At 41.3% G+C, this 25,650-nt stretch overlaps 1 protein-coding gene across 17 annotated transcripts in view; it reads left to right on the plus strand.

Annotated features, from left to right (window-relative positions):
• Window positions 1-25,650, plus strand: part of LOC109451094 (protocadherin gamma-C4) — a 149,525-nt gene that overhangs the window by 80,022 nt on the left and 43,853 nt on the right. The window contains exon 1 of one of the 17 annotated variants that reach the window (XM_019739019.3): window positions 298-3,030. The exons of 14 other annotated variants lie outside the window; for them this stretch is intronic. In XM_019739019.3, the coding sequence (XP_019594578.3) occupies window positions 601-3,030 (2,430 nt within the window). In that variant the 5' untranslated portion in view covers window positions 298-600. Of the gene's footprint in view, window positions 1-297; window positions 3,031-5,388; window positions 7,978-9,114; window positions 11,821-25,650 lie in introns of those variants that run through there. 2 more of the 17 variants (XM_074313683.2, XM_019739020.3) reach the window with 2 other exon arrangements.

Here is a 25,650-nt window from a genome sequence, read left to right on the forward strand (position 1 = left end):
TAGCCATGCATCCCATTGATGATTTTGTTGGGACCGTGCTAGTCCCACATCCACAAATGCTGATCCCTTCAGTTGGTAAAAATCAATAGGAACCAAATCTAACCTTCAGGTTTTCAGTAGTAGTTGAAAACTTCTCAAAAATTTAAGTAAACTCCTTTTAATAATTACTCGTTTAAAAAGTGCTCTTGGTAAACGTTTAACATCACATTATATCACTCTTTATTATCTGCAATTTTAAGCTTTACATACACGTTACGTGTGATTCTCAAAGAGGTGAGTGTATTTATTAACTTCTGGAGCATGCACATTAGTTGGGTTTTCTTACTCGTTGCAATAATAAGATTGGACTCTAGGCGCCGCTGTTCACCAACTAGGGAATGGGAAGCTGCGAGCTACAGAGTCCCTCGCTCCCCCACCCTTATAACACAAAGCAGAGTGAGATGGATACTCACAAATCTGATGCTGGAAACTTAAAGTCTGGACTTCCCTTCGCTCTCCAATATATTTTGGATGCAGTCAGCCCGGGACTTCGTAGCTACATAAGCTGAGTCAGAACAAACCCCGGTCAAGAAACCGCGGAATATCAGCTCAGCCACAGCCATGGCGAATCAGCTACTACGCCTGGACCGCTGCGGGCTGGTCCTACTGTACATTTTACTGGGGACGCTGCAGGGGTCTGGGGCCGAGCAGATCCGATACTCGGTGCCCGAAGAGACAGACAAAGGCTTCTTCGTGGGTAATATTTCCCAGGACCTGGGGCTGGAGCCCTGGGAACTGGCGGAGCGCCGCGTCCGCATCGTCTCCAGAGGAAAGACGCAGCTTTTCGCTCTGAATCCGCGAAGTGGCAGCTTGATCACCGCGGGGAGGATAGACCGGGAGGAGCTCTGTGAGACGCTGTCCTCCTGCTTTTTAAATATGGAGATACTTGTGGAAGATACCCTGAAGATTTACGGAGTGGAAGTGGAAATAATGGATATTAATGATAATTCCCCCAGCTTCCGGGAGGAGGAAATAGAAATAAAAGTCAGTGAGCACGCAACTCCAGGATCACGATTTCCCCTTCCTAACGCTAGGGATCCAGATGTAGGGATGAACTCCCTTCAGCGCTACCAGCTCAATCCTAATAATTACTTTTCCTTGCAAGTAGGAGGCAGAAGCGATGGAGCCAAGAATCCCGAGCTAGTGTTGGAGAGGAGCCTGGACCGGGAGAAAGAGGCTGCTCACCTCCTCCTCCTTACAGCCTTAGATGGAGGAGATCCTGTCCTCCAAGGTACTGTTCCCATTCGTGTGGTGGTCCTCGATGTAAATGACCATATCCCCAAATTTACACAGTCTGTATATCGAGTGAGTGTTCCGGAGAACCTCACCTCTGGAACTCGGGTGCTCATGGTAAACGCAACTGATCCCGATGAGGGAATCAATGGGGAAGTGGTGTATTCGTTCCGGAATATGGAAAGCAAAGCTTCTGAAATATTTCAGTTGGATTCTCGAACTGGAGAAGTCTTACTACAGGGGCCTCTGGATTTTGAGAAATACAGATTCTATGAGATGGAAATACAAGGCCAAGATGGTGGAGGGCTCTCAACCGCTGCTAAGATGTTGATCATGGTTGAGGATGTGAATGATAATGCTCCGGAAATAACTATCACATCTTCTACTAACTCAGTGCTGGAAAATTCTCCTCCGGGTACAGTAATTGCTCTTCTAAATGTGCAAGATCAAGACTCCGGAGAAAATGGTCAAGTCTCTTGTTTCATTCCTAACAACCTGCCTTTTAATTTAGAAAAGACTTATGGAAATTATTACAAGTTGATAACAAACAGAGCGCTGGACAGAGAGCAGGTCCAGAGCTACAATATCACGTTGACAGCCACAGATCAGGGACATCCGCCCTTGTCTACAGAAACTCACATTTCACTGAATGTAGCAGATGACAACGACAACCCACCCACTTTCGCGCACTCCTCTTACTCAGCCTACGTTCCTGAAAACAACCCCAAAGGAGCCTCCTTCTTCTCAGTGACTGCACTTGACTGGGACAGCAAAGAGAACGCCAGGGTTACTTACTCTCTGGTTGAGGACACCATCCAGGGAGCACCCTTGTCCTCCTACATCTCCATCAACACGGACACCGGAGTCCTGTATGCTCTGCGCTCCTTTGACTATGAGCAGTTCCGTGACCTGCAGCTACAAGTAATGGCACGTGACAGCGGGGATCCTCCGCTCAGCAGCAACGTGTCGCTGAGCGTATTCGTACTGGACCAGAACGACAATGCTCCTGAAATCCTGTACCCCACACTCCCCACCGATGGTTCCACAGGTGTGGAGCTGGCACCCCGCTCTGCAGAGCCCGGTTACCTGGTGACTAAGGTGGTGGCAGTGGACAGAGACTCGGGCCAGAACGCCTGGCTGTCCTACCGCCTGCTCAAGGCCAGTGAGCCAGGGCTGTTCTCCGTGGGGCTGCACACGGGCGAGGTGCGCACTGCGCGGGCCCTGCTGGACAGAGACGCGCTCAGGCAGAGCCTGGTGGTGGCGGTCCAGGACCACGGCCAGCCCCCTCTCTCGGCCACCGTCACGCTCACCGTGGCCGTGGCCGACAGTATCCCAGACGTCCTGGCTGACCTGGGCAGCCTGGAGTCTCCCACCAACCCTGATGACGCAGGCCTCACGTTGTACCTGGTGATGGCAGTGGCAGCTGTCTCCTGCGTCTTCCTCGCCTTTGTCATTGTGCTGTTGGCGCTCAGACTGCGGCGCTGGCACATGTCACGTCTGCTCCAGGCTTCGGGAGGCAGATTGGCGGGCATGCCTACCTCTCACTTTGTGGGCATGGATGGGGTGCAGGCTTTCCTGCAGACCTATTCCCACGAGGTCTCCCTCACCGCGGACTCGGGGAAGAGTCACCTGATTTTCCCACAGCCCAACTACGCGGACACGCTCATCAGCCAGGAGAGCTGTGAGAAAAGCGAGCCTCTTTTGATAGTTGAAGATTCAGTTACCGGTTTAAGCAAATGTGACCCTACGAGTAATCAGGTGAGATTTTTTTCCTGCTTCTCAATTACTAGTGTCTCTGGACAAGTCTATTAAGTGTCTTTTTTGGAGAGCCTGTTAAAAAACTGTTGGGGTTGCATATGCAGTTCTTAGAGACAGAGCAATACATGTGAGTTTGTGTACTTTACCTTTCATCATATTACCATTGTTTTTCAGAAAGGTTTTGTGAAAGTCTTTTTTTTTTTAAGTCCTGGTATATTTTCTTTTGATCTCAAAGGTCCAGTTTAGCCATCATGGCTTGCTTTATAGTAAGTTGAATTTTAGTAATATTTTTCCATCATCATTATCTGTGGCTATCAATGTAAACTGGCTATGATTCACAAACACTTTTTATTTATTACCTTATTTCAACTTTGCATTGCCTCCACTGGTTATAATTATATTCTACCATTATTTGCTTTGCTTCTAATGCTCAAATTTGACCATGTTGATTCAATAGCATAATCCTAGCTCTTTTTCCTATTTATATACTCTCACACACATGTCCACATTTACACATGTAAGCTTTTCTCTGAGCACAAAACAATTCTATTTTGATTTTTATGGCCGGTAATATGTTTAGACCCTATTGATTATTTCAACTTTGTATCATTTATTTATCCCATGAAAACAGACATGTTGACTGCCTTTTAATTACTAGACTCCCTTGGGAGAGGAAAGGTAGAACACGCCTTGTTTAAGTTCTAAGCATCTTTTCTATTTCTACAGTGAAGTCATTAGATTGTTCTGAAGAAATAATTGAATTGTTGAACTGGTATTATTTCCTTTTATTCTTTCACTTGTACTTTAGTATCTATGTTGAAGGGTTTTTTTTTTAATTTTAGTAAAATCACAGAAATAACTTAATTTTATCCAATGCTTATCAAAAAGTTATTTTCAAAACTGTTAAACATGTTTACATTTTCAGATTTATTCATATGGAATAGTTTGTGAATATAAGAGATGGAATGGGTATTTAGACTTTATAAAAGATTGATTTAGCTGGTTTTACTCTGGATAATTTTGTTTGTTTTCAATATGTCTATGAGTCATGGATTCCTTCTTTATTTCCTTCGTAAACTCATTTTATATCTACGTATACTCAATTCTTCTATTCAGAACCAAATTGTTATTGAAGCTTTAGAGTTACCTAATAATGCAGGTGTTATCAGAAGCAAATGTCTAGGAAAGTCAAGTCAGGAAAGGAGACCTATCTAGGATATTTGATCACAGGAACCATCTCCATAATCAATTCAACTCAGCATTCTCACACCACTCTAGATATTTGCTTCAAATTACTTGCATATTCATGTTCTCTTTCAAGTTTTCTTTCTCATTTAGGAATTGACCTTAATGTAATTAACTATAAACTGAATGCTGTCTGGGAGCAAATAATTTCAACTGTAGGAGAGGGAAGTCTTGCAATAGATGCATAAATGTGTCATGAAGTCAAGAAAAAATGTTAGCGTGTTTTGAACATCTAGGGATAAAATTGGAATGCTTGGAATTACAAACAGAGAAAAAAGATTGAACTGAACTGAACTGAAATTAGATGAATTAAAAGAATATGAGGTATTTACTGAGAGAGGGAGGTGTTCCCGTATATATTTTTTAAACATAGTTTGAACTAGTTAGGAACTGGTAACTAAGACCTTGGAAAATAAAAAGTAAAGGTTGGCTTTGAAACTTGAGATTAAGACGGTTATTTTGACTCAGAGGTAGTGATAAAGCTCTGTAAGGTGCAATATATGGTCCAGTTAAATCAAGGGATAAAAATAAAACATCCTCACATTTCATGTCATTAAATTCCTATGGTAACTCACTAGGGTATACTTTAATGTTCTGTTCATGATGAAAGTGTAAAATACTTCATCCCTTTCATAAATCTCTTTTATAAATAACAAGGAAGACTTTATGGCATTCACCATCCTTATCCTGAGTATAGCCTGTGTAGCTCTGAGCTCTCCTCCAGTTTCTTCTGATAACTGGAGGATCCTTTCATGGTTGTCAAAATTTCCCCATACCACTTGGTGGGGCTACTTTCCCATATGGTCTTTGTTCTGGTGAGAAGACTTTGCTCTGTTCTTCCAATATCTGCTCTGCCTCTGCTTAGAAAAAGACAAACTTTTCTCATTACTGGGTTAGTGGCTCTTCTATAGGACCCCATCTTTAAGGACCTTCTTTGGTAGGAAACACCGGAAAATAGACACGTCTAAAGCTCATAAACTGCCTCAGTCCCTATACATCCGCCCAACAAATCTGTCGGAAGGCCAAATGCCATTACTAATTGCAGTAACTGCAGTTTTCCAAATAGACTCCGAGCGCCGCTGTTGGCCAATGTGCTGGAAGAGCCGGAGTCCAGGATCCACCCGGGTGATTTTCTGCGCAGTCACAAAAGCAAGTCCGAAAGGAGAGGGGCCCGGGCTCCGGCTCACTGCTCCGCAAATCTGATTCCGGAATGCCGATTGGGACGCCTTCAAACCGGGAGGCTTGAGTTTTCTACGCGGTGAAAGAAGATATTTTAAACGCAATTTGTAAAGAAAGAATCGTCTCTTAACGTCAGAGGCTGCAGCAGCGCAGAGAAGGATGGGAAACAGAGCGCAGCAGAGGAGGAGCGGTACCCGGCGGCGGCGGCAAGTACCCCTTCTCTTCCTGCTGCCTTTGTTCTGCGGAGCGCTCTCCGCGCAGGTCCGCTACTCCATTCCCGAAGAAATGGCCAAGGGCTCTGTGGTGGGGAACCTCGCTGAGGACCTGGGGCTGCGTGTACGAGATTTAATGAACCGCAACCTCAGAGTTAGTGCAGAGAAACAATACTTTACCATAAACACGGAGAATGGGAACTTACTTGTGAGTGACAGAATTGATCGGGAGTCACTCTGCCCCCAAAACCCTCTGTGTATCGTGCCCTTAGAGATCGTAGCAGAAAACCCTCTAAATGTTTTTCACATAAACGTGATGATAGAGGATATTAATGACAATCCACCTAATTTCCCCCAAAATAGCATTGTTTTACAAATCAATGAATTAGCAATCCCAGGAACTCGCTTTGGCCTGGAATCCGCTATTGATGCAGATGTAGGGCCTAACTCTCTCCAGAGGTACCAACTCAGCTCTAATGAGCACTTCTCTCTGATGATGAAGGATAAGACTGAAGGCAAGAACGCCCCAGCATTGGTGTTGGAGAAGCCCCTGGATCGGGAACGACAGAGCGCCCATCTCCTGGTCCTGACAGCAGTGGATGGGGGTGACCCAGCTCGAACTGGCACCACTCAAATCAGTATCCAGGTCACCGATGCCAATGATAACCCCCCCGTGTTCAGTCAGGACGTGTACAAAGTTAGCCTGCGTGAGAACGTGCCCCCAGGCACCTCTGTGCTAAAGGTGACAGCCACCGACCAGGATGAAGGCATCAACGCAGAGATCACTTACTCTTTCAAAACACTACGAGATGTTGGGAATGTGTTCATGCTAGACCATCAAAGTGGAGAAATTAAATCCAAAGACCCTATAGACTTCGAAACCAGTAGCAGTTATACCATGAACATAGAAGCCAAGGACGGTGGAGGAATGGCCAGCGAATGTAAAATTATACTAGAAATTCTAGATGAGAATGACAATGCTCCAGAAGTGGTTTTCACTTCGGTGTCTAGTTCCATAACCGAGGACGCAGAGCCCGGAACAGCGATTGCTTTGTTCAAAACATATGATAAAGATTCGGGAGAAAACAGGCAAGTCACATGCTTCATAAAAGAGAAAGTTCCTTTTAGAATTCAGTCTTCCGCCAATAATTACTACAAGCTTGTAACTGACGGGGTCCTGGACCGGGAACAGACCCCAGAGTACAATGTCACCATCACAGCCACCGACAAAGGCAAGCCACCCCTCTCCTCCAGCACCACTATCACCCTACGCATCGGTGACGTCAACGACAACGCCCCGGTTTTCCAACAGTCAGCCTACTTGGTCCATGTGCCAGAAAACAACCCGCCTGGTGCCTCCATAGCGCAGGTCAGCGCCTCTGACCCCGACCTGGGGCCCAACGGCCACGTCTCCTACTCCATCGTGGCCAGCGACCTGGAGCCGCGGGCGCTGTCGTCCTACGTGTCCGTGAGCGCGCAGAGCGGGGTGGTGTTCGCACAGCGCGCCTTCGACCACGAGCAGCTGCGCGCCTTCGAGCTGACGCTGCAGGCCCGCGACCAGGGCTCGCCCGCGCTCAGCGCCAACGTGAGCGTGCGCGTGTTGGTGGGCGACCGCAACGACAACGCGCCAAGGGTGCTGTACCCCGCGCTGGGGCCCGACGGCTCGGCGCTCTTCGACACGGTGCCGCGCGCCGCGCAGCCAGGCTACCTGGTCACCAAGGTGGTGGCGGTGGACGCGGACTCGGGACACAACGCCTGGCTGTCCTACCACGTGCTGCAGGCCAGCGAGCCCGGACTGTTCAGCCTGGGGCTGCGCACGGGCGAGGTGCGCACGGCGCGCGCTTTGGGCGACAGGGACGCGGCCCGCCAGCGCCTATTGGTCGCTGTGCGCGATGGGGGACAGCCGCCCCTCTCGGCCACTGCCACGCTGCTCCTGGTCTTCGCTGACAGCCTACAAGAGGTACTGCCAGACCTCAGTGACCGGCCCGCGCCCCCTGACCCCGAGGCTGAGCTGCAGTTTTACCTGGTTGTGGCCTTGGCCTTGATCTCGGTTCTTTTCCTCCTCGCGGTGATTCTGGCGGTGGCCCTGCGCCTGCGACGCTCCTCCAGCCCCGCGGCCTGGGGCTGCTTTCAGCCTGGTCTCTGTTCTAAGACTGGACCTGGGGTTTCTATCAAGTACGACGAGGGAACTTTGCCTTATTCCTACAATCTGTATGTTGCCTCGGATTCTCAGCAAACAAGGTTTAATTTGGTCTCCATGACGCCAGAAACGGTACCCCCACAAGATCTTTCTAATGAAGCATCTTTGGTAGTAAGTGTCACTGAGGAGAATAACAAGTTAAGCTCTATCTCTGTTGCTTCTACTCACGTGAGTTTCAGTGAATGCCTTTTATCTGCAAATGGTTTGCTTTAATTTTCTTTACCCTATTAACTACCAAGTGAGAGGGAAATACATTAGAAAAGGCTTTTTTAAAAAAGACATACGTAGTGATGATTTTATAATAGTCAGGTACATTTGCTAGGGATTCTTTGAATCCCACTGAGTAGGTAATTTTTATGCCTGATCTTTTCTCAGAGCCAACTATGTATTTCTTCCCAATTAAAAAAAATATTATTTTCTGGTATGCCTGCCAAACATGCTTATCCTCAGAATATAAATATTTACATTCATGAAAGCACAACAATGAGAAATTTTTCATATATTTTGATGGGCTTCCAAATGTATTGCCAGTAATTCGTAGTAATTGGAACTAGGTTTGTTACCCAGAAAAAGGTAAGTTTATGTTATTTGGATTACTACTTTTCCTACAAATTCTTTTGAAATATAATGTATTAGTGTAGAATACTACACTTATTTCCAGTAAATGCAAGTTGGAATGCTTCCATTTTGTCCTAAAAATGTTAATGTGTCTTCTTCTCTTAACTTCCTATGATTTGATAATGTGTACAATCACATTTCTTATTTTATGTTTCCATATTATTGTGAAAACTTGATTTTTGAATGTTAAGTGTCAACAACCTATTAAAGTAGTTCTTCCATTTAGGCAAATTTAAGAATCTATCACAAAATTTGCCCCAAATTATAACTGAGTGAGAAAATTTAAATTACTGTATTACATGATTTCTCAAAAGAGGAAACTCCTAGGGAAATGTCCCATAATAGGTTTGTTGAGGGGGGGCATCATATCAAAGCAGGTGCATTAAAATTATAAGGATAAAAGTCCTGTGCATAGAAACTTCAAATTCATTTAAAAGCTCATTGGAAAGATAAAAATATGCCTACAGCTACAGAAAGTCTTAAGAAAGTAGCTATGTATGACAAATTTTAGGGAAATAAAAAGAAATTCGCTGAAGTTTTAATTAAAACAAATACTGTAGTTTCTTTTAGTGGGCTCCACTTCCATCCATATTTGAAGAACAGTAGGTGGAGCTATTTAAGATCCAAAAATCCTTTAACGGAGTTCAAGATTGTGCAGTAATTGGTTAGGACTCTGAGCGCCGCTGTTCACCAATCAGGGAGAGAAAAGCGGAGAGATCCTGCTTGCGGTGCACGCGCCTGAAGCACAAAGCACCGACAGATAGAAACTGACCATCTCCCCCCGGACAGAGGAAACTGAGCGGAAGAGCTCTGGTCCTCCAGCTGAAGGATTTTAAGGACGGAGGAGCTGATCCTGACCTCGGTGGTCAAGCGGAGAATTGGAAATAATCCTCCAGGAAAGTGACAATGATTTCTGCGCGACTGCACCAGGACTGCAAAGGGCTGCTCCTCCTGGGAGTTCTCCTGGGGATTCTGTGGGAAATTGGATGCACCCAAATCCAGTATTCAGTTCCTGAGGAGCTGGAGAAAGGCTCGAGGGTGGGCAACATCGCCAAGGACCTGGGGCTGGAGCCCCGGGAACTGGAGGAGCGCGGAGTCCGCATCGTCTCCAGAGGTAGGACGCAACTTTTCGCTCTGAACCCGCGAAGCGGCAGTTTGGTCACTACAGGCAGGATAGACCGGGAGGAACTCTGTACGGGGGCCATAAAGTGTCAACTAAACCTGGAGATTTTGATGGAGGATAAAGTGAAAATATACGGGGTGGTGGTAGAAGTGAGGGACATTAATGATAATGCCCCCTCCTTCCCGGAAGGTGAATTAGAAATAAAAATGAGTGAAAACGCAGCCACTGGGATGCGGTTCCCCCTTCCCCACGCTTGGGATCCGGATAGCGGGAAGAATTCTCTCCAGAGCTACGAGCTCAGCAGTAATACTCACTTCTCCCTGGAGGTGCAGAGCGGAGCGGATGGTAACAAGTACCCGGAACTGGTGCTGGAGCGCGCCCTGGACCGCGAGGAAAACGCGGTTCACCACCTGGTTCTCACGGCCTCCGACGGGGGCGAGCCAGTGCGCACTGGCACCGCGCGCATCCGCGTGATAGTAGTTGATGTGAACGACAACGCGCCAGTGTTTGCTCAGTCCGAGTACCGCGTGAGCGTTCCGGAGAATGTGGCCGTGGGCACCACGCTGCTTCTGGTCAACGCAACCGACCCTGACGAAGGACCTAACGCGGAAGTGATGTATTCCTTCCGGTATGTGGACAGCAAGGCGGCCCAACTTTTCAAGCTAGATTGTTATTTAGGGACAATTTCAACAATAGGGGAGCTGAACCATGAGGAGTCTGGATTTTACGAGATGGAAGTGCAAGCAATGGATAACGCAGGATATTCCGCACGAGCCAAAGTCCTGATCACAGTTTTGGATGTGAATGACAATGCCCCCGAAGTAGTTGTCACCTCTCTCTCCAGCTCTATTCTGGAAAACTCTCCCAGAGGAACATTAATTGCCCTTTTAAATGTCAATGATCAAGACTCTGAAGAAAACGGACAAGTGATCTGTTTCATCCAGGGGAATCTGCCCTTTAAATTAGAAAAGTCTTATGGAAATTACTATAGTTTAGTGACTGACACACTCCTGGACCGAGAACTGGTTCCTAGTTACAACATCACAGTGACCGCCACTGACCGAGGAAGTCCGCCCTTGTCCACGGAAACTTACATCTCACTGAATGTGGCAGACACCAACGACAACCCGCCCGCCTTCTCTCGTGCCTCCTACACAGCCTACATCCCAGAGAACAACCCCAGGGGAGCCTCTATAGTCGCAGTGACCGCCTATGACCCCGACTATGGAGAGAACGCGCAGGTCACTTATTCCCTGGTCGAGGACACCCTCCAAGGAGTGTCCCTATCCTCTTACGTCTCCATCAACTCGGACACCGGGGTCCTGTATGCACTGTGTTCCTTCGACTATGAGCAGTTCCGTGACCTGCTCCTACAAGTGATGGCACATGATAGTGGGGACCCTGCACTCAGCAGCAACGTGTCACTAAGCCTGTTTGTACTGGATCAGAACGACAACACGCCAGAGATCCTGTACCCTGCTCTCCCCACTGATGGCTCCACCGGTGTGGAGCTGGCACCCCGATCCGCAGAGCCAGGCTATCTGGTGACTAAGGTGGTGGCAGTGGACAGAGACTCGGGCCAGAACGCCTGGCTGTCCTACCGCCTGCTCAAGGCCAGCGAGCCAGGGCTCTTCTCCGTGGGGCTGCACACGGGCGAGGTGCGCACTGCACGGGCCCTGCTGGACAGAGACGCGCTCAAGCAGAGCCTGGTGGTGGCGGTCCAGGACCACGGCCAGCCCCCTCTCTCGGCCACCGTCACGCTCACCGTGGCCGTGGCTGACAGCATCCCAGACGTCCTGGCCGACCTGGGCAGTCTAGAGCCTTCCGCCAACCCTGACAATTCAGGCCTAACACTCTACCTGGTAGTGGCGGTGGCGGCCGTCTCTTGCGTCTTCCTCGCGTTTGTCATCGTGCTATTGGCGCTCAGACTGCGGCGCTGGCACACGTCGCGTCTGCTCCAGGCTTCTGGAGGCGGAGGCGGATTGGCGGGCGTGCCTGCCTCTCACTTTGTGGGCGTGGACGGGGTGAGGGCTTTCCTGCAGACCTATTCCCACGAGGTCTCCCTCACCGCGGACTCAGGGAAGAGTCACCTGATCTTCCCGCAGCCCAACTATGCGGACACGCTCATCAGCCAGGAGAGCTGTGAGAAAAGCGAGCCTCTTTTGCTGTCAGGTGATTCGGTGTTTTCTAAAGATAATCATGCATTAATTCAGGTGAGTCTGTATCAAATATTCTTCTCTGAGCTTTGAGCAAAATATCTCTTACTATAGGTAATTAGTATATATTTGGAATTTATAAAGCAGACACCAACAAATGTATGTATACATGGCAAACACCAATGACAACCCATCTGCCTACCCTCATGCCGTATGTGTAACGATTTTACATATTTCTATATGTCATTTATAAAAATTTATATCCATTTTTAATGCTCTCTATAAACTTATTAACACTCTATTTAAATTTTCTAATTTAATTTACCAACTATAAAATTCGTCCTGCTTTTAATTGGTCTTTTTACTTCTCATTGGCCGTGCAACAATTTTATATTGAACATCTGATGCCAATTTATCTGTTAAGAATACAAATTCTTTTAGAGAAGATAAATCCAATGCAATGAAAAGTACAAATATTTTTGATAAACTTTTGTAAATAGAGCGACTTCGAACAACACGTGAAATTGCTAACAAATTCATAAAGTGCGTTTAGTTTCTTTTAAAGTGCGATAATTCCTTCTGGTCACTGGGGATGCATACATTTATACTTTCTCATTGTCCTAAGTCATTTCATGGTTTCAAATCATTCATGAACTTCCAAATATGGTGAGTTTATTTATTACACACTTAAAGTTTTCTCGCTGAAATATGCAGACAGTTTAAGTGTTGTCATGAAGAGATTGTTTATTTATTTTTCACCCCCATTATAGGTTTTGTGAACACAATGTCTATATATGTTTCCAAGTTAGATATTTCTTTTGCTCATTTTACCCACACTGATGATCTTAATAATGGCTTTGTGGAACACCCAGAGTTAACAAATTGTGTTTTGAGCGTATTTTTGGTGGTGAATTTGCAGTACTTCTATTTTCTTCTTATGTTAAATTTCCCACAATTTTCACATAGAAAATTTTCTGGAAAGTGCACAAATTCTAAGTGTTTCCTGAGAACCTTATGTTTCTTGTAAAATGTTGAACAGAAACTGAATGCTAAAGTATATTATTCTTGGGAAAGTATTGCTGGAACCTGTGAGAAGCCTGGTTTCTTTTGGTGAATTCTGTAACTTGGTAGGGAACCATAACATCCTGATAATTTTCTCTTTCTTTATTTGTTGCCTTTCTACTTTCAAAAATACAAGTTATTACAACTTAGACTTATAAAAGAGATTGAAAACCATTTGGAGAATGAAAGATAATCAAATGGCCCTAAAATGAGATAGTTACTGCTACTGAGATTTACACGCCACTTTATGCTTCCTGACAACCAAGGTGAAAAAGGAAATATAGTGTGGTTCTATTTGTCTGATTTTTTAAAAACTAGTTTTGAGCTTATCTAAGAATGCAAACTTTGTATTGACAGTAAGTTCCAAATGGATTTTAATAAGTAGAGTTTTCTAAAAAATACTGAGGGAAATAGAAGGCAATTTAACTCCTGTCGTTTTGTAAAAGCTAGCAAAATATTTATCATGAGGCCAGTTTTCATATGGTGGTTAATTCAAAATGAAAGACAGAACACACAACAAATAACAGAAATTATTTGGGAAGCTATCCTTGTATTGTCCAAAGATAACTTTTATTCATTTAACCCGATTTATGGATTAAATCATTAAGAGCTACGGCAATGAATAATCATGACCCATAGGCTATATCTCAAATATCAGGAATCTCAACTATGCTTCTAGTTTGAGCTAAATAGGCTTCATTAAATAGTTGCTAAGTGAACACATGAACAAATGTATGTGCTCTGGGGATTATTTGAGATCAGTATTCTAAGACGTAGTATGATGGGAAAATAGCCTTGCAACAAGGTAACTCCTAACTGTGGGACCTGTGACAAGTTAGTTAATCTCAGCTTCAGCAAAATAGGGATAACAATATATAATTTGAAAGACCGTGGTGAGGACTAGTGATAACATATCACTGATAACATGCTTCATAATGTGTACTTAACAGTAGCCATTTTTGACATTGTTGATAGAAAAGGAGTCATGCTTTCAATGTCAGTGCACTTGACATTCTGTTGGGAAAAGTAATAATGATTTGTGTGCTTCTCCAGGTGGTACAATGGGATGACCTGTGGGTGAAAGTAAAACTGTTCTAAAGTTTTTATGAAAGCTAATTTAAAAATCGTAAATGCCCAGGCACATTCTTGATTGAGAAGCTCCTGTTTGGGGTCATAAAAGATGGTGGAACCATTGTTTCAAATGAGACAATTTTATGAGTGTTAATTTTTCTCTGTCTGAACCATAGTGTAACCTAAACAAGGGTGCTATGAGATTTCTTATTCATAGGACCAATTTACACCAATAGGATTCCTAGGATGATTTAACTGGAAAATGGAACACCAAAACCTGAAATTTTGAGTTAATTTGGTTTTGACTGTGTGAGTTTAAGCTAATGGCTATACAAAATATCAATCTTAGCTTTAGGATATTTGTGATTGATAATTAGGATATTTGTTGATTTTTTTAGAGTAATTTGGTAATGGGTTTAGATGTTTATATTTCTTCTGGTTTTAGTAATGAAATTATGTCAAGGACTTTGTTTATCTTCCTTAATCTAATAAATTAATCAAAGTGTTCAGATACAACTTAGGGTTGTAGCTCCACTACAAGCCTATAGCGTCTAAAATTGGAATGTAATCTATCAGCAGACATTCTTCCCACACTTCCATTCTAGAAGACTGTTATGCTCCTTAAAGCAGCAATATCCAAGGTCCTTGCTCAGACTGTACACCTTGTTGAGACTATGCATCTCATAGATCATTTTGAACTGAACTAGAAGTTGGTTCTGATAAATGAGAAGGCGAATGAGTGGGCTGTATCCCAGTTTTCTCAGTTACATGTAACAGAGTATTGCTGTGATCGTGAATTGAATAGTTCTTGTAAAAAAATATTTTCTTCATGCAAGATATCAAGTTCAAAAAAGTAAACACCTCTACATTAAATATGTGCAGTTCTTTGTGTGTCACTTATACCTCAATAAAGCCATTAAACATTTTTTTAAGCAAACACATAGTTGTGAAGGCAGGGCTGTTGGTCAAATGAATGAGTGCATATATTAGGAAAGAGACAGATTTACTCTCTAATGTTACACCTAGAGTTCATTTTTAGGAACCTAATGAAAAGTTATCAATAACAGACTACACTGTTGAGGATACATTTTTTAAAATACTGATAGGAAAAGATAGCTGATGGCATAGATAATTGAAAAAAAAATCTTTGATACAAGATAAGTTTTCTGGATACCAAATGGGAAAAGCTCTGGTTCCGGAAAATGTGAAGCAACTGTCATCAGATGGGCCACAGAATCAAATAAAACAATGTATCTACACAGAAAAGGAATCAATACCTCCACAATTTCTCTTAGAGAAGCCATTAGAAGATCTACTACGTATAATATCATTGAGGACAAGTATAACTTCTTAGTTCATCTTTAAGTCTCCGAAGCATTTCACACAGTGGTTTGCACACCTTCTAAATACTCAATAAAAGTCTTGAATTCAATGATTAGGAAGTGGTCTCTTGGGAAAAATAATCATAGTGCAAAACCAATTATTTTACCTTTCCCTCTATATTGAATTCCTAATATGAGCCAGTTCTCTGACCTAACTATACAAAGCTAAGGAACTGGACATCTGTCAAACTTTTAAAATCCATAAGCTTTTCATGTTGTGAAACTTCTTAGAAGCTTTTTATATATTTGCAACTGAAATTCAGCCAATAGTTCATCCTGAGACTGTATTATATGAAAAAAAAAACAAAGCTTACCCCCCTCCATAAAAATAAATAAAAAGGGAAACTCAGCCAAAAAATACTGTTAAACATCAAGAAGAAATATAAAGAAGTCATCACTTTTATTTTATATGCTGGAGTCACTGAGGATATAAATTCCCAGGAATATTTAATTGCATGAATAAGACTGTACTACTGCCTCTCAACTTGCAAATTCCAGTAAGAAATATTTATCTTTCTCATTGCTCTCAACTCATCAGAACCTCAAGCTTTGGCTTCTTCGTGCTGCAGTTCTAGAGTGGGGACCTAGAGTACTGCTATTAGCCAATGTGGAAACAAATAAATGAGGGGTTTTCATAAGGTTTCCACTGGATGACTTTTCTAACCGGACTTTGCCACAGGTCTGGGGCTTGGTGTCCAGGACTTACCTGCTTGGAAGCTGTGGGTTAACTAGGAAAGCGAGTACCGAAGAAAGTGGAGACTTACTTGTGATTAATAGGATGGACCCGGAGTAGATATACCCACATGCTGTAGTACGTATCATATGTTAAGAAAATGAAAGTTGAAAAATCCTTTAAATGGTTTTCACATTAATATAAATATTCAAGATGCAAATCATAATACCCTCTGGTTCAGCAGGAGTGTTACTGAGTTAAATATCTGAGTTGACCCATCCTGGAGCAAGATTTGCAGTAGAAACTACAGCAGATGCTGATGTTGGAAGCAATTCCTTTACAAAATTACCACCTTAGCAGCAACTCTCTATTTGTCTTTGAAGTAAAAGAGATCAATAGTAGAAACAAATACGATGAAATATGTGTTAGAGAAGCCACTAGACCTGGAAAAGCAAAGCTTGTGTGTCACTTAGTCCTGACAGCCTTAGATGGTGAGGACCAGCCAGGAGCAACGCAATGACACCAATCCCCACACCCCGAATTTCAGCCAGAATGTATATGGGGTCAGTCTTTGAGAAGACATGTCCATTGTGAGGGTGAGGGCCACTGACCCAGACGAAGGCCTCAAAGTAGATCAAGTATGCCTTTGCAACCCAGAGTACCCATATCCAGTTTGGCCTTGATCACAATAGTGGAGAAATGGAAACTTTAAGTACTTTGGACTATGAAGAGATTAAAACATATTCCATGGTTTGGAAAGCAAGGAACAGGGGAACTGGTTGCTCAGTGTAGTTGAGATCAGAATTCTAGATGATAATGACAAAGTCCCAGAGGTGATTTTTACTTTTATTTCCACAATGATTACTGAAGATTCTTCATTTTGGACAGTAATTGCTCTGTTTAAAACACAGGATCCAGATTCAGGAGAAAACAGGGAGGTGACGTGTCTGGTACAAGACAATGCACCTTTCAGAATTTAATCTTCCTCCAATAATTACTACAAGCTTATAACAGATGGGGCCCTGGGCCCAGAGTAAACCCTGGAATAAAATGTCACCATGATGAGCACTGACAGAAGCAAGCCACCCCTTTATTCCAGCAGAAGCGTCACCCTATACATTGGCGACATCAAAAACAATGTGCCAGTTTTCCACCAGGCCTCCTATGTGGTCTTGTGACTGAGACAACCCTCCCAGTACCTCCATGGCCCAAGTCTGCACTTCAGATCCTGACAGGGGACTCACCAGCCATATCTCCTACTCCATTGTGGCCAATTCAAATGCTGTAAGTGGATTTGAATAGCACAGTATGCTAGATAGGGACTGCCCTTTGTGATCAGGTGATTGTACAAATGGATCCAAATAATGTTAGCTTAGCATTTTGCTGAACTTGCAATTTAAAAACACTTAAAAAGTTATAGAATAACATTTGCGTATAAAATTCCCCATTATATATCACTGTCAGTGACTTGAAAGCTTGCAGTCTAAAATACAACAACGAAAAAGGAAACAGTTACCTTTGGAAAGTGAAATTAGGTCAAGTGGATAATATGGAAACTATCAAAAGAGTGAAAGAATTACTGGTAAGTCGAGAAAGAGAATACTAGCAGTAAGATACATAAAGGTGTATCTGATTGGTTAGTCACAGTAAGGTTCCTTATTGGTGCAGATTCTGTTGTCCATCTACGCTATGTTAGTTTTATTGTAAATGCTACCTGGCTGTTGGTCTCTAAAAGGAATTCAGAAAACCAGGTGATTTGGCACCTTTAACCTGGATTCTGTTGCTCATCTGAAGAGTTTGCTAAAGCTTAGAAAGCAAGAAAAGGCAAGCATCTCCACAAATATGTGTCACTTGCATATACTGGCTCTATCTTGTGTAATACTTGCTTGCAGTATACAAAGGGAAGCAGGAAATGAATGTTCCTGGTGAGCAAAGGGCATGTACTTGACACCTATTGACTCTTCTATTTGCCATTATTTAAAGTTGATTTTTGCAAGTGGTATGGAGGTAGCAGTTGAATGAGGTAAGGGTCAAGGTTCATTTTTCCTATACAGATGCCCAGTTTTTGTGGCATCATTTGTCAAAAAGATTTAGCTTTTCATATTGAATAGCTTTGGCACACTTGAGAATTGAGAATCAGTTAATTGATATACGTGGGTCTACTTCTAGACCCTGTATCATCAGCCACTGATCTCTTTGTCCATCCTTTTAGACACTGTCTTAATAATTGTAGCTTTATAGTAAGTTTTGAAGTCAGGCAGGTAAGTCTTCCAACTTTTTTCTTCTTTTCAACACTGTTTTGACTATTCTTGGGTCTTTGTTTTTCCAAATAAATTAAAACCATCTTGTTGTTGGATGGTTCAGTTGGTTAGAGTGCGAGCTCTGAACAACAGGGCTGCCAGTTCGATTCCCATATGGGCCAGAGAGGTGCACCCTCCACACACAACTAGATTGAAGGCAATGAGTTGCCACTGAGCTTCTAGAGGGGCAGCCAGATGGCTCAGTTGGTTAGAACACGAGCTCTCAACAACAAGGTTGCTGGTTCAATTCCCACATGGGATAGTGGGCTGTGCCCCCTGCAACTAAAGATTGAAAACGGCAACTGGACTTGGAGCTGAGCTGCGCCCTCCACAACTAGATTGAACGACAACAACTTGGAACTGATGGGCCCTGGAAAAACACATTGTTCCCCAATATTCCTCAATTAAAAAAAACACACACCATCTTGTCACTTTCCAGAGGGGAAAAGCCTGCAGTGGTTTTGAATGGGATTGAACAGAATCTATAAATCTATTGTGAAAGCAGTCATCTTAATAATAGTGAGACTTCCAATCCATGAAAATGGTATATATTTCCATTTACTTAGGTCTTCTTTAACTTCTCTCAGCAACGTTTTATAGTGTAGAGGTCTTGTATATCTTTCATTAAATTATTCCTACATATTTGATGGTTTTGGATGTTATTGTAAATTGTATTTTTATTTCATTTTCTTGTTGTCCATTGGCAGTTTACAGAAAAGCTATTGATTTTTGTATACTCCATATGCTTTTGGAAAACAAGAGGTGCAGGGTGCTCTATTCTCATATTGTGTAATAGTATAATTTTAGAAGATATAGTATAAGCTTAAACCCCCTGCATAAGTTCAGGCTTCCATTCTTAGCAGTGTATAGGTTGGAAGAGCCCATCCCAAAAGAGAATAAGCACTAGTGTCTGCCCCAATTCTAGTAGTGGGTGGTTCATTCATGTATTTATATAACTAATGTTTGTTAACTGTGCACTACATGCAAGGCACTGTCCTAGAAGCAAAGAATACAGCAATGAAAAAGGCAGATATGATTCCTACATTAGTGGGTCCTCATTCTAAGATATGGTCTTTTACAAGTCTGATAAATGCCACCAAGGAGGAAATAAGGATGCTAAGAGAGTTTGTAATAGTTAGGCCTACCGTAGTCCAAAGGGACGGCTTCTTTCAGGAAGTGATATTTAGAGTGGGAGCAGAAGGATAAGTGGAAGTTAGCTAGGTAATAAAGAGAACAGAGAAGAAATGGTTGGACAGAGGGGATAGCATGTGTAAAGTTCCTGAAAAAAGAAAAGGTGAGCAATCGAAAAGTGTTAGGGAGGCTAGAAATGGAAAAATAAGTAGATGAGGTATATCTATTGCAAAGCAGAGCCTTGTAAACCATATTAAATATTTTGGATTTTATTCTAAGAACTCTTGTACTCAGGAGCAATTGAACAGTTTTCAACAAGGCAGTGACAAGATATGATTTGAATTTTTAAAAGAGTACTCTGCTTGCTGTGTAGTGACTCTATTTATGAGGGTTATAAATGGAAGTAGGGAGAACAGATGGGACTCTATGGCAACATTCCTAGTAAGAACCAGAGCTGGGTTGGATTAAAAGGAAGGCAGCGAATATAGAAATAAACGGATGGGTTGGAGATATATTTAATAAATAGATTCAACAAGACAATAATGGAATGGCTAGAATGTAAACTCTATGAGGGCAAGAACTATTTTGTTTATTATTATATTCTTCAATGCCTGGCAAGTTGTAGATCCTCAATGAAATATTGTTGACTGAATAAATACAACAGATGAAAGGAAGGAGGGGCTGAGTCATTTCCAGGTTTCTGAATTAAGGAACTAGATGGACAAATGTACCATTTAGTGAAACTAGAGAAGGGTAGATTTCAGAGAAATCAAGAGTTGCATTGTAAACATGTTAAGTTTGAGATTCTGAGAACCTTCCAAGTGCAGATAGTAAGAGTGTGGTTGGTCACCATGTTTTTACTCTGATTTCTTCCATCATGATAATCCATTTAGATGGGTAGATCCTTACCAGGATGAGCACGATAAGCTTCTTGATAACTCTACACTGGTATGTTTCTGGGCTCATGGCACAACTACCCCTGTGTTTTCTCTTTCTTACTGATCTTTTTTTTTTTTTTTTACTATTAGAAACATCCAGTACCCCAAGAAGCTCACTGTGTCTAATTCATACTCACCCCACACTTCAGACTAGTCCTGGTGCCCAGTTCTTTGCCACTGGAATTCTGTTTGGATTAAAACTTATCAGGCTGTTTTAATCTGTTGTTGTTATTTAATTTTCTTTTACTTGATTTTATGTTTTCCATGGAAATTTTTAAACTGAGTTTTTCTTCACCAACTGTTTTCGGGTTATAAAACAGTAAAATTTCAGATAAGGAATATTTGGGATAAAAGATGCATAGCAACAATAATAAAATTGTTGGATTTTAATATTTTGAATACACTTGGAAGACTGTATACCCACACATACCTTAAACATCCTACAGAGTCTTCAGTAACCATGTTAAAAAGATACTACTTTTTGTTCCATGACTTTCATCTAATATATACACATATTTGCTTCTTCAGCAATGTGTTAGCTCTGTCTCCCCAACAAGAATATAAGTTCTTTAATGGCAAGGACTCATTTATTTTTTCCATTCTATATTCTTAAGGCCTGGAACAGTGCTTGACTTTGTCAACTCTAAGTAAATATTTCTGGAATGAATTAACAGTAATTAAACATTTTAAGTTGAAACCAATAGTATGGTAGAACTTTTCTATTTTACTCTGTTAATATGGTAAATTACACAGATTGGTTTTTAAATGTTAAATGAACTTTGCATTTTTAGAATATACTCAACTTAGTCATCATATTCTAGCCTTTTCTATATTGTTGGATTCAACATGCTAATATTATGTAAAAGATTTTTGCATGTATGTTTATAAAGGATATTGGTCTCTAGTTTACTTTTCTTTCTATTTCTTTGTCTCGTTTTGTTGTTAGGGTAACAGCTTTTGGTTTTATTGGTTTTTCTCTATTATTTGTCTATTTCATTAATTTCCACTCTCATCTTTATTATTTCCACTCTTTGGGGGTTAATTTCCTCTTTCTAACTTCTTAAGGTTGTGGCTTAGATCATTGACTTTACACCTTTCTCCTTTCTCTAATATATAATAAAGTATTTAAATAAATAAATTTCACTCTGAGCTTTAGCTGCATCCAGCTAATTTTGGATGTTATGTTTCATTAAAGTTCAATTCAAAATGTTTTCTAATACACCCTGTAGTTTCTTCTTTGAGCAATGCATTATTTAAAAGCATATTGTTTCATTTCCAAATATTTGAGGATTACTCAAATATTCTTTTGTCATCCATTTCTAATTTTATTTTGTTGTGACCCAAGAACATACTTTGTATTGTTTCTATACTTTAAAAATTGTTAAACTTTGTTTCATGACACAGGATATAGTCTGTCTTGGTGAATGTTCTTTGCACACCTGAAAACAATGTGCATTCTGCTGTTAGTGATTGTTGTGTCAACTAGGTACGATGGTTGATAGTGTTGTTCAGGCCTTCTGTACCTTACTCATTCTTTGTCTATTCGTTGTATCAATCACTGACAGAGGAGAGTTGAAATTTCTAACTAAAAACATGGATTTTTCTTTCTCCTTTTAGGTGTATCAGTTTTTGTATCACATATTTTTTTCACATATTAAGCTGTATTTCTAAGTATATGCACCTTTTTATTTTTTATTTTAAAATCATTATAGATTCACAGGAAGTTGCAAAAACAACTAGAGAGGTCCCATCACCCAGCTTCCCCCAATAGTGACATCTTAATATTACTGTAGTATGTAATATCGAAACCAGGAAACAAACATTGATACAATTTGCAGACCTTATTCAAATTTCAGGTTTTACATGAACTCATTTGTGTGTGTGAATAGTTCTATACAACTCTATCATCAGCATAGATTTGTGTAACCACCACCACAATCAAATACAGAACTGTTCCATCACCACAAAGAAATACCTTATATTGCCCTAACCCCTGGTGACCACTAATCTGTTCACCATTCTTATAATTTTGTCAGTTTGAAAATGTTATATAAATGGTACAATACAGTATGCAACATTTTAAGATTGACTTTTTTCACTCAGCACAATGCCCTTGAGATCCATCAAAATTGTTGCAGGTAACAAGAGTTTGTTTCCTTTTATTACTGAGTAGTATTCCATCATATAGATATGCCACAGTTCAGTCATTCACCTCTTGGAAGACATTTGTGTTGTTTCCAGTTTGGGGCTATTACAAAGAAAGCTGTTGTGAACATTGTGTAGAGGTTTTTGTGACATAAGTATACATTTCTCTGGCAAATATGCTTATGAGTGCAATTGCTGGATCAGATGGTAAGTATATATTTAGTTGTATAAGAAACAAACTGTTTTCCAGAGGACTGTATCATTTTCCATTCCTAACAGAAATGTATGACAGATTAAGTTTCTCCATAGTCTCACCAGCATTTGCTATTGTCACTATTTTTTACTTGAGCTGTTCTAATAGGTGTATGAGATTTCATTGCGGTTTTCATTTGCATTTCCATAATGGCTAATAACATTGAATATCTTTTCATATGCTTATTTGCCTCAGTGAGATGTCTGTTTTTGTGTTTTGTCCATTTTCTAATTGAATTTTTTAGAAATCCAATCTGTTGAATTTTGAGAGTTATCTGTATATTCTAGATATGAATCCTTTGTCGGATATGTGGTTTGGAAATATTGTCTTCCAGGCTGTAGCTTGTCTTTTCATCCTCTTAATAGGATCTTCCCTAAAGCAATAGTTTTTAATTTCAATGGCGTACAATTTATTGATTTCTTTTATGGATCATGCTTTTGGTATCATATCTAAGAACTGTTCACAGTCTCTAAGGCCTGAAGACTTCTGTCCTTTGTTTTCTTCTAAAAGTTTTATAGTTTTATGTTGGCGCTTATAATCCATTTTGAGCTAATTTTTGTATATGGTGTGAGGTTTAGGTCAAGAGTCACTTTTTATCTATGAATGACCAATGGCTTCAGTACCATTTGTTAAAAAGACTATCTTTCCTCTATTGAATCTTTTTTGCACATTTTTCAAAAATCAGTTGTCCATAAAAGGTTGAGAGAGGTGTACACTAGGGATTTTAGGAAGATGCTTTTTTCTTCCTGAGGAAATAGAAGCATGCAAGAATTGGTGGCAGCCATATTAAGACCATAAAAGCAGGGGCAGCCTTAGCATGAAGCAATACCATGAAGAATACCATTGTATGTTAAATAGAGAGAAGGAAAGAAATCAGGTCAATGGTGATCTACTTACGCCCCTGGATCTAACTAATCATGACACCTGCTTTCTTCTGGACTTCGGATATGTGAGCCAAAACATCTTCTTCAGGGCTTTAAAAAAAAACACCCAGTTGGCCATACTTGTGTGGGTCTATTTCTGGGTTCTCTATTCTGTTTCTCTTCCAATACCACAGTGTCTTGATTACTATAACTATATTGTACATCTTAAAATTGATTAGAGTAATTCCTCCCATTTTATTCTTTCTCAATATTGTTTTAGCTCTTCTTTGGCCTGTGCCTTTACATATAACTTTTAGAATAAGCTTGTCTATATTACAAAAAAACCATTTTGCTCATATTTTGGTAGGAATCATGTTAAACCTGGAGAAGTAAATGGGGAGAATAGACATCTTTACTATGTTGAGTCTTCCAACCCATTAATATTATATGTCTCCCTCTCCATTTATTTAGATAGTCTTTGATTTCTTTCATCAGCATTCCATAAGTTTCAGCCTACAAATTCTGTGTATATTTTGATAGAGTTATACCTAAAAATTTCGTTTTTTAAGCAATATTAATGGTACTGGGTTTGTAATTTCAATTTCCACATATCCATTGATAGTATATAGAAATTCAATTGATTTTTATATGTTAATTTTGTACCCTGGGATGTTGCTGAAGTCATGTATTCATTGACTTGTCAGTTTTCTTGTAGATTCACTGGAATTTTCTATGTAGACAGTCATGTCATCTGCAAATAGGGATATCCTTTCAATGTGTATGTCTTTTCTTTTCTAGCCTTATTGCACTGTTAGAACTTCTAGAATTATGTTGAATAAGAATAGTAAGACTGGACATCTTTGCTTTTGTTTTTAATCTTAGAGGGGAAATTTCAGTCTTTCATTATCAAATATAATGTTTACTGTAGGTTAGTGTGGATGCTCTTTATTAATTTGAGGAAGATATCGTCTATTCCTAGTTTTCTGAGAAATTTTTTTTATCATGAATGGGTGTTGAATTTTGTCACATGCTTTTTCTGTATCAATGTATATGACCATGTGATTTTTCTTCTTTAGCCTGTTGACATGGTGAATTACACTGACTAATTTTCAAATACTAAGCCAGCCTTACATCCCTAGAATAAACTCTAATTGGTCATGGTGTATAATTCTTTTTAAATATTTCTGAATTCTAATTGCTAATATTTTGTTTAAAATTTTTGTATCTTTATTCATGAGGGACATTGGTTTGTAGCTTTCTTTTCTGTGCTGTCTTTGTCTGGCTTTGATATCAGGGTAATGATGAATTGAACAGTGTTTTCTCCTCTTCTATTTTTGGGAAGAGATTGTTTAGAATTGGTGCTACTTCTTCTTTAAAAATTTGGGGGCCGGCTGGGCTCAGGTGGTTGGAGTGCCATGCTCCTAACGCTGAGGTGGCTGGTTCAATTCCCACATGGGCCAGTGAGCTGCGCCCTCTACACCTAAGATTGTGAACAACAGCTCTACCTGGAGCTGGGCTGCCGTGAGCAGCTGGAGGTTGGCATGAGCTGCCATGAGCTGCTGTGTGCAGACAGCTGTGGGCTGCTGAGTGCTGCCGTGGCCGGTGGCCAGCATGAGTGGTTGTCAAGAGCTGCCGTGAGCTGCCGTGAGCCCCCGACCAGCGACTGACTGCCTCAGCAAGGCTCATAATACCAGCATGGGCTAGGGAGCTGTGTCCTACACAACTAGACTGAGAAACAATGGCTTGACCTGGAGTTGGGGGGTAGGGTGGAAGAAGGGGGAAAAATTTGGTAGAATTCTCCAATGCAACTACGTATCTGGACCTAGAGGCTATGGGTAGGGCGGGGGATTTTTTGAGCAATGTTAACGGTACTGGGTTTGTAATTTCAATTTCTTACATAAACCCAACAAACACTACATAATCATACAATATGTAGTTTTTTTGTGTGTTGGCTTATTTCACTTGGCATAATATTTTTGAGGGTCAGCCATGTTGTAGCGTGTATCAGCACTTTGTTTCTTTTGTTGTTGAATAATATTTCATTGTATAAATTACCACATTTTGTTTAT

The sequence above is a fragment of the Rhinolophus sinicus genome, chromosome 5, assembly GCF_057876585.1.
Source record: "Rhinolophus sinicus isolate RSI-liver-muscle chromosome 5, RSI-T2T, whole genome shotgun sequence".
Classification (NCBI taxonomy): Eukaryota; Metazoa; Chordata; class Mammalia; order Chiroptera; family Rhinolophidae; genus Rhinolophus; species Rhinolophus sinicus.